The sequence below is a fragment of the Ochlerotatus camptorhynchus genome, unplaced genomic scaffold (assembly GCF_037179485.1).
Source record: "Ochlerotatus camptorhynchus isolate MF236.1 unplaced genomic scaffold, CSIRO-AGI_Acam_v1.1 ptg000511l, whole genome shotgun sequence".
NCBI lineage: Eukaryota > Metazoa > Arthropoda > Insecta > Diptera > Culicidae > Ochlerotatus > Ochlerotatus camptorhynchus.
Window position 1 is genome coordinate 153,852 of NW_027040995.1, and position 14,868 is coordinate 168,719.

Consider the following 14,868-nt stretch of genomic DNA (forward strand, 5'->3'; position numbering starts at 1 on the left):
AATAATATACCCTTGGTACAAAAAGTCGCACCGGGAAAAAACATTTTCAATTTCTAAAAACTTTGGGAGAACCGATCCAGCGAAAGACACCTGTAGTGAGCCTGAAGGGGAATAAGTCTTTTGACCATCTACCGTGGTCACTGAATACAATATCCTGCAACCCAGAACGTCCACGGTAGATGTAGCAGCATTTTGAAGGCGCCCCATACCTTCCATGACGTCATCACACGTAAGGCTCACTGCAGAGACCACGCCGTCTATCTCCACATCTCGAGATGGGATGTAGACGTAATACTCTTCATTATAACCCTCGTCGTCAGCAATATCATTTGCGATATTATATGTAGGCGCAGTTATACGCAGTTTGTTCCGATTGACCGGTCCCCGGGAAACGACGCGTCAACGTTCTTTTAATCCCTAAGAAGTTTAGGGCTTTCTCTTTCTGCCGAAAGTAGACAACCCAAGGCGAAGCAGAAGACACCTGGTAATGACGCTTTCTAACTTTATCATTGGGAGGCTTGACGCCCCCCTGTACGTCATCCATACGAAATTTAAAACTTTCGTTAGGAAGTAATTATTTTTTTTTACTTTTTTTGATTTACGAACCACCCTATGTGGAACGATTCCACTGGGGGGAGAGACAGACGATTCACAAGCAAACAGTCAGAGGAATGGGTATACAAAAAAACAGATACGTGCTACTATTTGCCCTTACCGTTTCTACCGCTTATACTGTTGCTGCTCTACCACAATAGATGCCGGTCGTACACACCGTCCGTGCGGTGGCTCACAGCTATCTGCTGGTTATTGTTTCCAGTTGTACACACCGTCCGTGTGTTTTGCCGTATGCCGAATTTCGATATCGTCGAAGCGGGTTTTAAAGGTGGACAGTCCGACCGTAGGCTTCGCCAGGATCGGCTGCTTCCTCCAGAATACGCGAGTCACCTGAGGCACAAAAACTTTTTCCGGAAAATAACGTTTCGCGGTGAAAAAAACACTTTCAAAGCTATGCCTGGTGACGAGACAACAGACCCTGATGTTGCTCATTCGCTAGCAGAACGAGGAATGAATATATTAAATGTTTGTAGGTATCCTCTTATAAACAGGAAATTCAAACTTTGCCTGACGAATTAAATTCTAATATTTAACTCTTCGGGCACCACACTGAAAATGGAGTCGACATTTTTTTCAAAATGATGTATCTCAGTCGCTATTTATCCGTTTTCAAATGTTTTAATACCGTTGGATAGGTCACATCCTTATCTTTTCATTAGCTTGTTATCCACGCTCCCTGATTGAGTCATAGCTTCATAAAATCAGGATTACCAAATTATAACAAAATTTTCGGAAGGTCATTATTAATTCTGTAGGGCAATTAAAAATGTGTGCATGGTGCATTCTATTAGATACTTTTATAGGCTTTCAGGAAAAAATATAAAAGGACAAACCGATCAACTTCAACTTGCTGAAACGACATGTCTACCGACTCGACAAAAACTGAAAAACCAAAAGATTGATTAACTATCAAACTCGTCATTGTGTGCTATGCTCAAGCAAACCATCAAAAAGGAAAATTAATACCCTTTCCAACAAGGTATCAACATCAAAAATATATGAAAATTTACCGAAGATATTACAAAAATAGTGAAAAGTGTGATTTAGGTGTGGTAGTCGAAGAGTTAAACAAGTTTTTAGACCGGCCATGCTTTACGCTGTGCCAATATGGTCTAGTTGTTGCACTACCAGGAGAAAAAAAACACTTCGAAGGATTCCGAACAAAGTTCTGAAGATGATTTTGAAGTTGCCTCCCTTGTACAGTACTACCGAAGTACATTGAATTTCGAATGTTGAGACTTTAGAACAAATGTCCAACAAAATAATTAATAATTTCAGGCAAAAATCGTTGCAATCCTCAATTGCAATGATTAATACCCTTTTACATAGATAAGATTAAGTTTTAGTTTTTAGTTTTAAGATTTCAATTGTTATACTGACATGCAGGTTTAAAAAAACCTGTTTAAAATACTGAATTGCCAAGGCAGGAACAATGTAAAAACACTTAGATATATATCACAACAATTAATGCTGGTAAGTTTCTGTAGTAACTGGAGCACCTAGGTTAAAATGAAATGTAATTTATTTTGAATTTGGAACAAATAAAGAGCTAAAAAAAAAGTTAACTCAAATTGCTTTAACCGCATGTATCAGAGATTTCGCGTATTGTGAGAATAATATAGTAATCGAGTACAATAAACTCAGGGGAAAACAATACCTACAAAAGATTAAAAGTTATTAATTTTCACATACCTCTACTTTTACTTATTTTCTAAACTATTCCTCTCCTTGTTAATCTTTTTAATGCTATTGGTCTGCTTGCGTTTTCTTATTGAAGTTCAAGAATAAATTGGAAGATTTATTCTACAACTTTAAAGGTTAGTTGCCTCCCTAAGCGTACCTCCCGCATCGTAATTCTTTTGTTAATCTACTTAATGTTATTAGACTTTCTGATGTTTCTTATTTAAGTTCATTTGATGATTATGATATCTCATTAGTCTAATTTAATAAATAATTGAAATCACTAATTCACCTAATCAATCATAACCCATGCTTTATTAAGTACCTGCACTTGTGCTTGTAATCTAAAATTAACCGTGTTTCAAGTACTTTTGACTTTGACCTATATTTATTATATCTTAGTTCGACCCAGGTGACACCTTCAATTAGTCACTTTGAAGTTAGTTTCCTAGCTGATTTTTAAATTATATCGGGTATATGCTCCAATTACGCTCACACGTTTCCACGATGTCGCACCACAAAAATGCGTATGGCTATGTCACAATAGAAGCACGCCACAGTGGAAATCCCGAGCTATAGGTACAATACCATGTACAAAAATGATGTTTAACATTGTTCCCTGAGTAATAATTCAATGAAAACAACAATGAAAGCTTGTCACACAAATAGAAAGAGCACCGTCGGGCACTTTCTGAAATATTTCAATAGCATAATTCCTTTGCAAACCCAAATAAATCTACCTGCGTAAAAATAAATAAAATAAGAGTGATTTGCGGAAAAAACCCGCCAGTATCGCACCCAACGTCAGTGCCTATACGTAAGCGTACTACGACGCGGCTTTCAAACAAAGGAGTAACAAGTGGGATACTATCACTGCTGGGCTAGATCTTTGGTTTTCTCATGCAGTGGTTCATCAGAGGGGGGAAGCTTAGTAATCCTTATCGCCTGCCCATGGCGCCATTCTATCGCGGCATGATCCAGCAACGCCGGCCATAAACCTACCGTCTCCAACACTCCACTATAAAGAATGAAATTAAGCCCGCCCACCAACAGCAAGGTGCGGTCATGTGGCGCAGATAGAAAACGGGACAAAGTGACCTCGGCTTGGCGTTTAACGATGAAGCGAACCTTCAACTGACGGAGTAAGGTATCACCAAATTGTTTTGTTATTTGTTTAGTGGTTCATCAGAGGGGGGAAGCTTAGTAATCCTTATCACCTGCCCATGGCGCCATTCTATCGCGGCATGATCCAGCAACGCCGGCCATAAACCTACCGTCTCCAACACTCCACTATAAAGAATGAAATTAAGCCCGCCCACCAACAGCAAGGTGCGAAAACTAGCCAAGGGGAGGTGGGTTTATTGAATTTGAATGTTTTTTTTTGCGCACCGCGTGTTGTTGAAAAGAATAAAATCCGAATAGCATTCAGTATTACTGTTCAAAACTTCATACCTTTTTCTTGATATATGCTGAAAAATTATAGTGACCTAGTGAGCACCATAGCTCGAGTCGTCTGTCTGTATTGTGTATTATATGGAGAATCCAACCGAGATAATAGCCTATTATCTGCAGATGGTAAACCCTAAAAAAAAGAAAGAAACATTAGCAATTATCATTATTTAATATGTTGCACTTTATTTTTTTCAGAAACATTTTGCCGATTTATTTGCTTTGGCAGCGGAAGATGAAACTGCTGGAACGGTTGGACGTAGAAGCACCAGTAGCCGCGGACGTAAACCTCCGGCTAGTAAAAAGGAGTCAGCAGCGTCCAATAGTAATACAAAAAAAAATATGGATAACACCTATGTCAGCGACGATTCGACAGATGTACGTACAAACAATATTTGAACATAAAGACTGATTGTCAATTCAATTTAGTCTCTTTATTTAATTTCATTCGTAAGTTTCGAATTATCGAGTTAAATTTCATTAAAGTGATTCCTTGTAGAGTCCACTAATGGCCGCCACGTAAGCTATACATGTACTGGGGAATTAATGCACTATTTCACCTGAAATTGCTCCTCCATGTATGCTGCAGTACAGCAAACGTGAAGCAACAGTTTCATTGTGGTACGTGTTGGGGAAGCTGATATCTGTGCACTTAAAGTTTCGAAGTGATTACGAAAATAAGGATCTGACAGCGAAACACCTCTAACACAGTTGTTTTTTTTTTAGCGGCGCCGGTGGTGTAGTGGTAAGCGTGATTACCTATCACCCCAGCAGGCCTGGGATCAATCTCAGTCGGTGCCGCCGGGATGTTCTGAGGCATAACATCTCTGATCACGCTGCTCTGCCCATGATTGCAGTTGACGGAAAAGTCAAAATGACCAAAATGCACTTTCTATTTGCTACGCATTCTTTATTATATAATGCATACACTCTACTGTATAATTTTTTGATATGGTATATGAGTTAGATGTATAGAGTTACCAATCACTGTAACAAGGCAACTGTCGGTAGACTGTGCAGTGGAGTATCCTCGCTGTCCCACTTGATCAAGTTTAATAGCCTTTAATTGTATTAAACCTGCCATTGTGTGTGTGTGTGTGTGTGTGTGTGTGTGTGTGTGTGTGTGTGTGTGTGTGTGTGTGTGTGTGTGTGTGTGTGTGTGTGTGTGTGTGTGTGTGTGTGTGAGTGTGTGTGTGTGTGTGTGTATGTGTGTGTGCGTGTGTTTTTTTTTTTTTTTTTTTTTTTTTTTTTTTTTTTTTTTTTTTATAGTAAGGTTTAGGAAAGCTTCAAGAAGCCTGGCCTGTAGTGAAGGTGGCACGGTGTGGTATCCACTAATTGCCTAGTGCAGCTCCACTAAAACCCATTCCTTACTCTCTCCTCTGCCTGGATCCCCCCGGGACCACTGTGAAGCGACTACTTCGGGGGGTGGCTGTGCTCATGCACTTGTCGTACTCTCAGCGCTAGCTGGCGTTGCTAGATCGCTGCTCTTCTCTCCATTTACGCTGCAGCTCTGACATAATCTGTGTGACTGCCCTGCTGACGGCATTCCAAGAGTCCTCCTCTCGACACATTTCATCAACGACATTCTCCACGTTAAGGACGGGCATCTCCGTTCGCACTGCCTCGAACCTTGGACAGTCAAAGACCACATGCTCCGGCGTTTCATCGACGTTGCCACACTCCGGACAGAGGGGTGACGCTGCGTGTCCGAACCGATGCAGGTATTTCCTGAAGCAGCCGTGGCCAGACAGGAACTGCGTTAGGTGGAAATTGACTTCTCCGTGTTTTCTGTTCACCCAGGTCGAAAGAATCGGTATTAGTCTATGTGTCCATCTACCGTTCTCCGTCGTGTTCCACTCCTGTTGCCACTTAGCCAATGACTCCACTCTCACAACTTTCCGTACTCTTCCGGCTTCTCTCTGCCTGTAGCACTCGCTGTCCTCCGCCAGGGTGATGCCGATAGGGATCATACCGGCGATAACGCATACTGCTTCCGACGAGATGGTTCTGTACGCACTCATGACTCGCATGGCCATGAGCCGGAACGTACTGCTCAGTTTCCTTTGGTTCTGCTTCGTTTCCAGCGCTGGAACCCAGGCTGGACCTCCATATCTCAGTATCGATGATGACACGCTGGCCAGAAGACGCCTCTTGCTATTGCTGGGACCAGCGTTGTTCGGCATGATTCTAGCTATCGCGTTGATGGCCTTCGAAGCCTTCTCACAGGCATATTCGACGTGGCTGTTGAAGTTTAGCCGGTCATCGATCATCACACCCAGGTATTTTAACACACGCTTCGAGGCTATGGTGTGCTCCCCGACGGTGATTTCTGCCCGCTGTACCGCTTTACAGTTACTGACCAATAACACTTCCGTTTTGTGGTGGGCTATTTGCAGCTTCGCTCCTTTCATCCAGTTACCAATCATGTCGATTGCCTCGGTTGACAACACTTCCACCTCTTCCAGCGTCTCGCCTGTTACCGTCAAGACGACGTCGTCCGCAAAGCCAACGATCTCAACTCCTTTGGGCAGTTTCAGCGTTAGCACGCCGTTGTACATCCCGTTCCAGAGCGTTGGACCAAGGATGGAGCCTTGTGGAACTCCCGCTGTGATCCTAATCGATCTCTGTCCCATGTCTGTCTCGTAGACCAGAACCCGGTTCTGGAAATAACTCCTCAGGATCCTGCACAGGTAGTCAGGGACCCTCATTCTATGCAGTGCTTCGGTGATGGCCTCCCAGCTGGCGCTGTTGAACGCATTCTTGACGTCGATTGTTATCACGGCGCAATATCGATCTCCTCTCCGCTTCTGTTTGGACGCCTTTTCAGCTCTCTCGACCACTGTCCGAATTGCATCCACCGTAGATCTCCCTTTCCGGAATCCGAACTGCCTCTCCGACAATCCGTGCTCACTCTCCGTGTATTTCGTCAGCCTGTTTAGGATGATCCTCTCCAAGAGTTTTCCGAGTGTATCCAGCAGGCATATAGGCCTGTATGATGCTGGATCCCCCGGCGGTTTTCCTGGTTTCGGCAGCAACACTAGCTTCTGTATCTTCCACCTGTCAGGGAAGTGACCCTCGTTCAGGCATTTCTGCAGCACCATCCTGAACATGTCCGGGGATGACTGGATCGCCGCTTTCAACGCTACGTTGGGGATTCCATCCGGACCGGGAGCTTTCTTCACCTTCAATCCTTTCGCCACTACTACGAGCTCCTCGTTGGTGATTTCGACGTTATCTCCCTCTCCTTCTCCGTACGGTGTAGGTGGCCAGGTTGTTGGGTCGTGCTTCGGGAAAAGTCCTTCCACGATGACTTTCAGCTTCTCTGGGCACATTTCAGTGGGCATCGTTGGACCTCTGATCTTCGCCATCACGACTCGGTATGCGTCACCCCAGGGGTTGGCATCAGCGTCTCGACACAGCTCCTTAAAACAGTTCGACTTGCTCTGCTTAATCACTCGTTTAAAAGCGGCCCTGGCCGCTCGAAACACTTCTCTTCGTTCCTCTCTGTCTGCTTCCGTTCTTGCTCTCTGAACACGTCTTCTGGCTCTGAGACAACTAGCGCGGAGAGTACTAAGTGCCTCGTTCCACCAGTAGACTGGACGCCGTCTGTTATTTGGCTCCAGTTTCCTCGGCATGGTCGTGTCACATGCTCTCACTAACGTTTCTGTCAGCTCGTCCGCATTTAGATCTACGGGACTCCCGTCCGCACGAAGTGCCTCAACGAACAAATCCTTGTCGAAAGCTTTCGTCTTCCACTTTCGGTCACAAGTTCTCGTCCTCCGTACTGCCACAGTATTCCGTTGACCGATGCCATATCGTATCGCCTGATGGTCGCTATGGGTATATCCTTCGCACACTCTCCAATCCATGTTTGCCATCAGCGACGGACTGCAGAAAGTAACGTCGATAATGGATTCTCGGCCATCTCTGCGAAAAGTGCTGCTGGTGCCTTTATTGGCCAGCATAACTTCCAGTTTTGCCAGAGCTTCCAGCAGACTGTGCCCTCTTGCATTGGAACACCTGCTTTCCCACTCCACTGCCCAAGCATTGAAGTCTCCTCCGATGACTACCGGTCGTCGTCCGACCAGCTCTTCGGTAAGTCCATCAAGCATCTCGTGGAACTTCTCCATCGTCCATCTGGGGGGTGCGTAACAACTACACATGATGATTCCGTTGATTTTGGCGATGACGAAGCCTTCGTATGAGCTCGCAACCACTTCTTGAATGGGATATCTGCCCATAACTTGTATAGCTGCCATCCCAGCTCTATCCGCAACCCAGTTACCGTTATCGGGAGGGACTCGATACGGTTCCGCAATGATTGCAACGTCGCACTTTGTTTCTGTTGTCGACTGCCACAACAGTTGCTGAGCAATGTCGCAATGATTGAGGTTTATTTGGGTTACCTCCATTACTGTTGGCCTGCCATCGCCTTTTTGTATGCTAGGCATTTGAAGCCTCCCGTCGTATGATCGTTACCGTCCTCTTTTTTGCAGAGCATACACCTCGGATGCTTCGTGCAGCCTCTTGCAATATGGCCTTTCTCTCCGCATTTCCTGCACAGATCAGATCTGTCAGGGCCATTGCAGTTCCTCGCCTGGTGACCGAATCCCATGCACTTGAAGCATCGCTCCAATTGCTTGGTAACCCGAGGAGTGGCTTTCAGCGAGCACAATGACCAGCCAACCTTGACCTTGCCCGTCTCCAACAGCTTATTCGCTGCAGCTGCCGAAAGCCGTATAACCGCCGTTTGCATGCCGCCGTACGCCTTCCTCATGCGGATTGACATCGGGACATCTCCCAGATCGCAGTGCACTCTCAACGCACTTCTTAGCTCCTCTTCTGTGGTGATCTCGTCCAGGTCCCTGCACTCGACCACTGTCTCCTGTGATAGAGCTCTTACGCTCGCCCCTTCGCCAAGAGACTTTTCAACGAGCTCCTTGTAGGCTGAGCTCTTGATAGCAGGATTCTTCTTCAGCTCAAAGAGGATCTCGCCTTTCTGGGTTCGCCTGGTTTTCACCACGTTCTCTCCTAGTTGCTTCAACTCCGGATCCTCTCGTACCTTCCGGAGGAGTGCTGCATACGACGTTTTGTCCTTAGCTTCGACGATCAGAGCATCGCCCTTACTTCGCTCCCGACGAGTCCTGGGTATCTCCTTCTTCTGTTCAGCTTTCTTCTTCACGTCTTTTTCCTTTCGTTTTTTCCACTTCTCCTTTGGCTTCTCGACGGTACGCCAGCCTTCCTCCTTGTTGTCTTCTTTGTCGTTCTTGACTTTTTTCAACTCCTCTTCCTCTCCTGGAGTTTCCCTTTTCCTCTTCTCCGAGCGTGGATTTCGAGGTCCCTTTGGCGTCTCCTGTATTTCAGCTGCTGCTTTCTCCTTGGCCTCGATCAGTGCCCTTTCGGCAGTTACGGACCTCGTCCTCAGCGCATCTTGTTCACGTTCGGCAGCAATAATGGCGGATTTGATGCCCGTCACCATTTCCTTTATTGCCTTGTGGACGTTGCTCTTATCCTTGATGAAGTCATGGAGTTCATTGATCCTCCTCCTGACCTCCATCAATTTGGTCTTCCCAAGCTGCAATCCTTCTTGGGGTGTGCTACTGCTGGATTTCGGTGTGAACACCTGGCTTAGCATAAGACCTAGCTCTCCTTGGTGTCCTTGCTGCTCACCTTGGGGCTTACTGCTGCTGTTGGAACTCGCTGTGGCCTCCAGGTTCAACACTGGTGATCTCTGCAATATCCCGCTCCTTGCGAACACGTTCGCTCCTCCGTTTTCAATTTCTGGCGTCTTGCCGTCGTCCTTCATATTTTTTTGGGTTTTCTCATTTTCTTCTTTTTTGTTTTTTTTCTCCGTTTTTCTCCATTCTGTTGGGTCCCCCCTCCGGGCCGCTATCTCCACTCGTTGTATGTAGTCGCCTATCGTGATCCCATGGTTATCTATGCAAGCAGGGAGGCCATGCTAGGGTTGACACGGTCCTTCATGGGGGCCGTGTTCAGAGCCAGATCGGCGTAAGTCAGGAATGTTACATCTGAGTCTACTACTCACCAATCACCAATTGGTGACGAGTTTTGAACGTATCCGGAGGCCTGCCAAGGTTTTACCGGGACGGGGGCAGCCGCACTATTAGCCCACTCGCCATTTCAAGAAGGTGTCACCCTTCTTTACTTAGGGAGCAGAATAGCACGACTGTCAGCCCTGTAGCGTGGTATCCAATCCATTGTGCCGTGTCGTGTCCATAGTTCCATGCCGTATCCAGTATGCCGTAATAAGGATCTTACTGGCGTCGATCCTAATGTGCCGGTTGGCACTCCTGCGGGTTGACGAAGCATTTCCTCGATCGCCGTGTTATGGTTACCGCGCCAGTGTTCGCGTCGCACTGTGTGCGTGTGTGTGTCTGTGTGTGTGTGTGTCTATGTGTGTGTGTGTGTGTGTGTGTGTGTGTGTGTGTGTGTGCGTCTGTGTGCGTGTGTGTGTGTATGTGTGTGTGTGAGTGTGGGTGTGTATGCTTCGTGTGTGTGTGTGTGTGTGTATGCTTCGTGTGTGTGTGTGTGTATGCTTCGTGTGTGTGTGTGTGTGTGCGAGTTTGTGTGTGGGTGTGCGTGTGGGTGTGTGTGTGGGTGTGTGTGTGTCTGTGTGTGTGTGTGTGTGTGTGTGTGTGCGTCTGTGTGCGTGTGTGTGTATGTGTGTGTGTGAGTGTGGGTGTGTATGCTTCGTGTGTGTGTGTGTGTATGCTTCGTGTGTGTGCGAGTTTGTGTGTGGGTGTGCGTGTGGGTGTGTGTGTGGGTGTGTGTGTGTTTTTTTTTTTTTTTTTTTTTTTTATAGTAAGGTTTAGGAAAGCTTCAAGAAGCCTGGCCTGTAGTGAAGGTGGCACGGTGTGGTATCCACTAGTTGCCTAGTGCAGCTCCACTAAAACCCATTCCTTACTCTCTCCTCTGCCTGGATCCCCCCGGGACCACTGTGAAGCGACTACTTCGGGGGGTGGCTGTGCTCATGCACTTGTCGTACTCTCAGCGCTAGCTGGCGTTGCTAGATCGCTGCTCTTCTCTCCATTTACGCTGCAGCTCTGACATAATCTGTGTGACTGCCCTGCTGACGGCATTCCAAGAGTCCTCCTCTCGACACATTTCATCGACGACATTCTCCACGTTAAGGACGGGCATCTCCGTTCGCACTGCCTCGAACCTTGGACAGTCAAAGACCACATGCTCCGGCGTTTCATCGACGTTGCCACACTCCGGACAGAGGGGTGACGCTGCGTGTCCGAACCGATGCAGGTATTTCCTGAAGCAGCCGTGGCCAGACAGGAACTGCGTTAGGTGGAAATTGACTTCTCCGTGTTTTCTGTTCACCCAGGTCGAAAGAATCGGTATTAGTCTATGTGTCCATCTACCGTTCTCCGTCGTGTTCCACTCCTGTTGCCACTTAGCCAATGACTCCACTCTCACAACTTTCCGTACTCTTCCGGCTTCTCTCTGCCTGTAGCACTCACTGTCCTCCGCCAGGGTGATGCCGATAGGGATCATACCGGCGATAACGCATACTGCTTCCGACGAGATGGTTCTGTACGCACTCACGACTCGCATGGCCATGAGCCGGAACGTACTGCTCAGTTTCCTTTGGTTCTGCTTCGTTTCCAGCGCTGGAACCCAGGCTGGACCTCCATATCTCAGTATCGATGATGACACGCTGGCCAGAAGACGCCTCTTGCTACTGCTGGGACCAGCGTTGTTCGGCATGATTCTAGCTATCGCGTTGATGGCCTTCGAAGCCTTCTCACAGGCGGGTGTGTGTGTGTGTGTGTCTGTGTGTGTGTGTGTGTGTGTGTGTGTGTGTCTGTGTGTGTGTGTGTGTGTCTCTCTCTGTGTGTGTGTGTGTGTGTGTGTGTGTGTGTGTGTGTGTGTGTGTGTGTGAGTGTGTGTGTGTGTTTGTGTGTGCGTGTCTGCGTGTGTAGGTGTGTGTATGTGTGTGTGTGTGTGTGTGTGTTTTTTTTTTTTTTTTTTTTTTTGGCAAGGTGGAAACCTTCAAAAAGGCCATCGTGCCACCGCTTGACGACTGGGCGCACAGTCGTGGTGACACGGTGTGTGGGATTCTTACCGCACTAAAACCTCCTTAGATGCCTTGCCCTTTTCCCCCGGAACCACTTGTCGTATTACTTCGGAGGGGGCCGTGCATTACGCACTTCACTTTACCTCAGCTAATTGGCGCTTCCAGTTCGCTGATCGTTTCTCCAATTTGTGAGCCATTTAGCTCCCAGCGTCACGTTCTACTTGGTTGTTATCCCTGGTGGTGGATACAGCCTACTCTGACGGAGAGTTCTCCCGGCTTCGGCTTTCAGTTCGCACTTGTGTGAGCACATTACTACTTTCTAGTTGGTCTTCCCGCCATTTTCGCTGCAGCGCTGACATGATCTGCGTTACTGCTCTGCTGACGGCGTTAAAGGTGCCCTCCTCTCGACACATTTCTTCGACGACATTCTCCGTGCTAAGGGCGAGCATATCCTCTCGCACATCATCAAATCTAGGACATTCGAAGACCACGTGCTCTGGTGATTCTTCCACATTCCCACACTCCGGACAGAAGGGTGACGTTGTGTGTCCGAACCGATGCAGGTACTTCCTGAAGCAGCCATGACCAGACAGGAACTGCGTCAAGTGGAAGTTGACTTCTCCATGCTTCCTGTTCACCCAGGTCGAAAGAGTCGGTATTAGCCTGTGTGTCCATCTACCGTTCTCTGCTGCATCCCACTCCTACTGCCACTTAGCCATCGACTCCGTTCTCACCATTTTTCGTACTCCTCTGGTTTCTCTCGTCATATAGCACTCGTAGTCCTCCGCCAAGGTGATGCCGATTGGGATCATACCGGCGATAACGCATACTGCCTCCATCGAAATGGTTCTGTACGCACTCACGACTCGCATGGCCATGGGCCGGAACGTACTGCTCAATTTCCTTTGGTTCTGCTTCGTTTTCAGCGCTTCAATCCAGGCTGGACCTCCGTACCTTAGTATTTATGAGGACACACTAGCCAGAAGACGTCTCTTGCTGCTGCTTGGACAAGAATTGTTCGGCATGATTCTGGCTATTGCGTTGATGACCTTCGTCGCCTTCTCGGAAGCATATTCGATGTGGCTATTAAAGTTTAGCCGGTCGTCGATCATCACTCCCACTTTAGCATGCGCTTCGAAGCAATGGTGTGCTCTCCAACGGTAATTTCTGCAGCTTCGCTCCTTGCCTCCAGTTACCAATCGTATCTATCGCCTCGGCCGCCAACATTTCCACTTCTTCCAGCGTCTCACCGGTTACCGTTAAGACGACATCGTCCGCAAAGCCAACCATCTCAACTCCTTTGGGCAGCTTGAGCGTCAGCACGCCATTGTACATTCCGTTCCACAGCGTGGGACCTAGAATGGAGCCTTGGGGAACCCCCGCCGTGATTCTAAGCGATTTCTGCCCCGTGTCTGTCACGTAGACCAGGACCCGGTTCTGGAAGTAACTACTTAGAATCCTGCAGAGGTAGTCTGGAACCCTCATTCTATGGAGCGCCTTGGCGATGGCCTCCCAGCTGGCGCTATTGAATGCATTCTTCACATCAATCATAATCACGGCGCAGTATCGATTTCCTCTCCGCTTCTGTTTGGAAGCTTTCTCGGCTCTGTCAATCACTGTCCGAATTGCATCCACCGTCGATCTCCCTTTCCGGAATCCAAACTGTCTCTCCGACAATCCGTGTTCACTTTCCGTGCATTTCGTCAGCCTGTTGAGGATGATCCTCTCTAAGAGCTTTCCTACAGTATCCAGCAAGCATATTGGCCTATACGATGCAGGATCCCCCGGCGGTTTTCCGGGCTTCGGCAACAGCACAAGCTTTTGTACCTTCCACCTATCAGGGAACTGACCATCGTCCAGACATTTCTGCAGCACCATCCTGAACATGTCCGGGAACGTCTGGATCGCCGCCTTCAACGCCACGTTGGGAATTCCATCCGGGCCGGGAGCTTTATTCGCTTTCAACCCTTTCGCTGCTGCTATGAGTTCCTCGTTGGAGACTTGTTCAACGTTGTCTTCATCTACCTCGCCATATGGTGTAGGTGGCCAGTTCGTTGGGTCATGCTGTGGGAAAAGTCCCTCCACGATGACTTTCAGCTTGTTGTGACACATTTCAACCGGCATCGTTGGGCCTCTGATCTTCGCCATCGCAACTCGGTATGCGTTGCCCCAGGGGTTGGCATCGGCATCGCGGCACAACTCCTTGAAACTATTTGACTTGCTCAGCTTTATCTTTCGTTTCAGTGCAGCCCTGGCCTCTCGGAACACCACCCTGCGCTCCTCTCTGTCTGCTTCTGTTCTTGCTCTCTGAGCACGCCTTCTGGCTAGAAGACAAGTAGCACGGAGGGTGCTAATTTCCTCGTTCCACCAGTAGGCTGGACGCCGCCTGTTCGTTGGCTCCAGTTTTCTCGGCATAGTTGTGTCACATGCCCTTGCTAATAATTCGGTCAACTCATTCGCGCTTAGGCCCGGGACGCTGTTGTCTACCCTTAGAGCTTCGATGAAGAGATCCTTATTGAATGCCTTCGTCTTCCACTTCCGCTCGCTTACTTTCGTCCTCCGCATTTCCACCGGTGTTCGTTCACCGATACTGTACCGGATCGCCTGATGGTCACTATGGGTGTACTCCTCGCACACCGTCCAGTTCATATTTGCCATTAGCGACGTACTGCAGAAAGTAACGTCGATAATGGATTCCCTACCATCTTTGCGGAAGGTGCTGATGGTTCCTTCGTTGGCCAGACTGACGTTCAACTTTGCCAGAGCTTCCAGCAGGCTATACCCTCTTGCGTTGGTACATCTGCTCCCCCAATCCACTGCCCAAGCATTGAAGTCTCCTGCGATGACGACTGGTCTCCGTCCAATGAGCTCTTCGGTGAGCCCATCTAGCATCTGGTGGAACTGCTCAATTGTCCATGTCGGGGGTGCGTAGCAACTACATACAAAGATTCCATTGATTTTGGCGATCACGAAACCTTCATATGAGCTTGCCACCACTTGTTGTATGGGATACCTGCCCATGACTTGTATGGCCGCCATTCCTGCTCTATCCGCCACCCAGTTACCATTATCGAGAG

General features: G+C 47.8%; 1 protein-coding gene across 2 annotated transcripts in view; it reads left to right on the top strand.

The window, feature by feature from the left end:
* IntS3 (integrator complex subunit 3) overlaps positions 1-14,868 on the top strand; it is a 190,112-nt gene that overhangs the window by 117,297 nt on the left and 57,947 nt on the right. For both annotated transcript variants that reach the window (XM_065235979.1, XM_065235978.1), the window contains one exon: positions 3,943-4,122. In XM_065235979.1, coding sequence (XP_065092051.1) covers positions 3,943-4,122 — 180 coding nt within the window. The remainder of the gene's footprint in view (positions 1-3,942; positions 4,123-14,868) is intronic.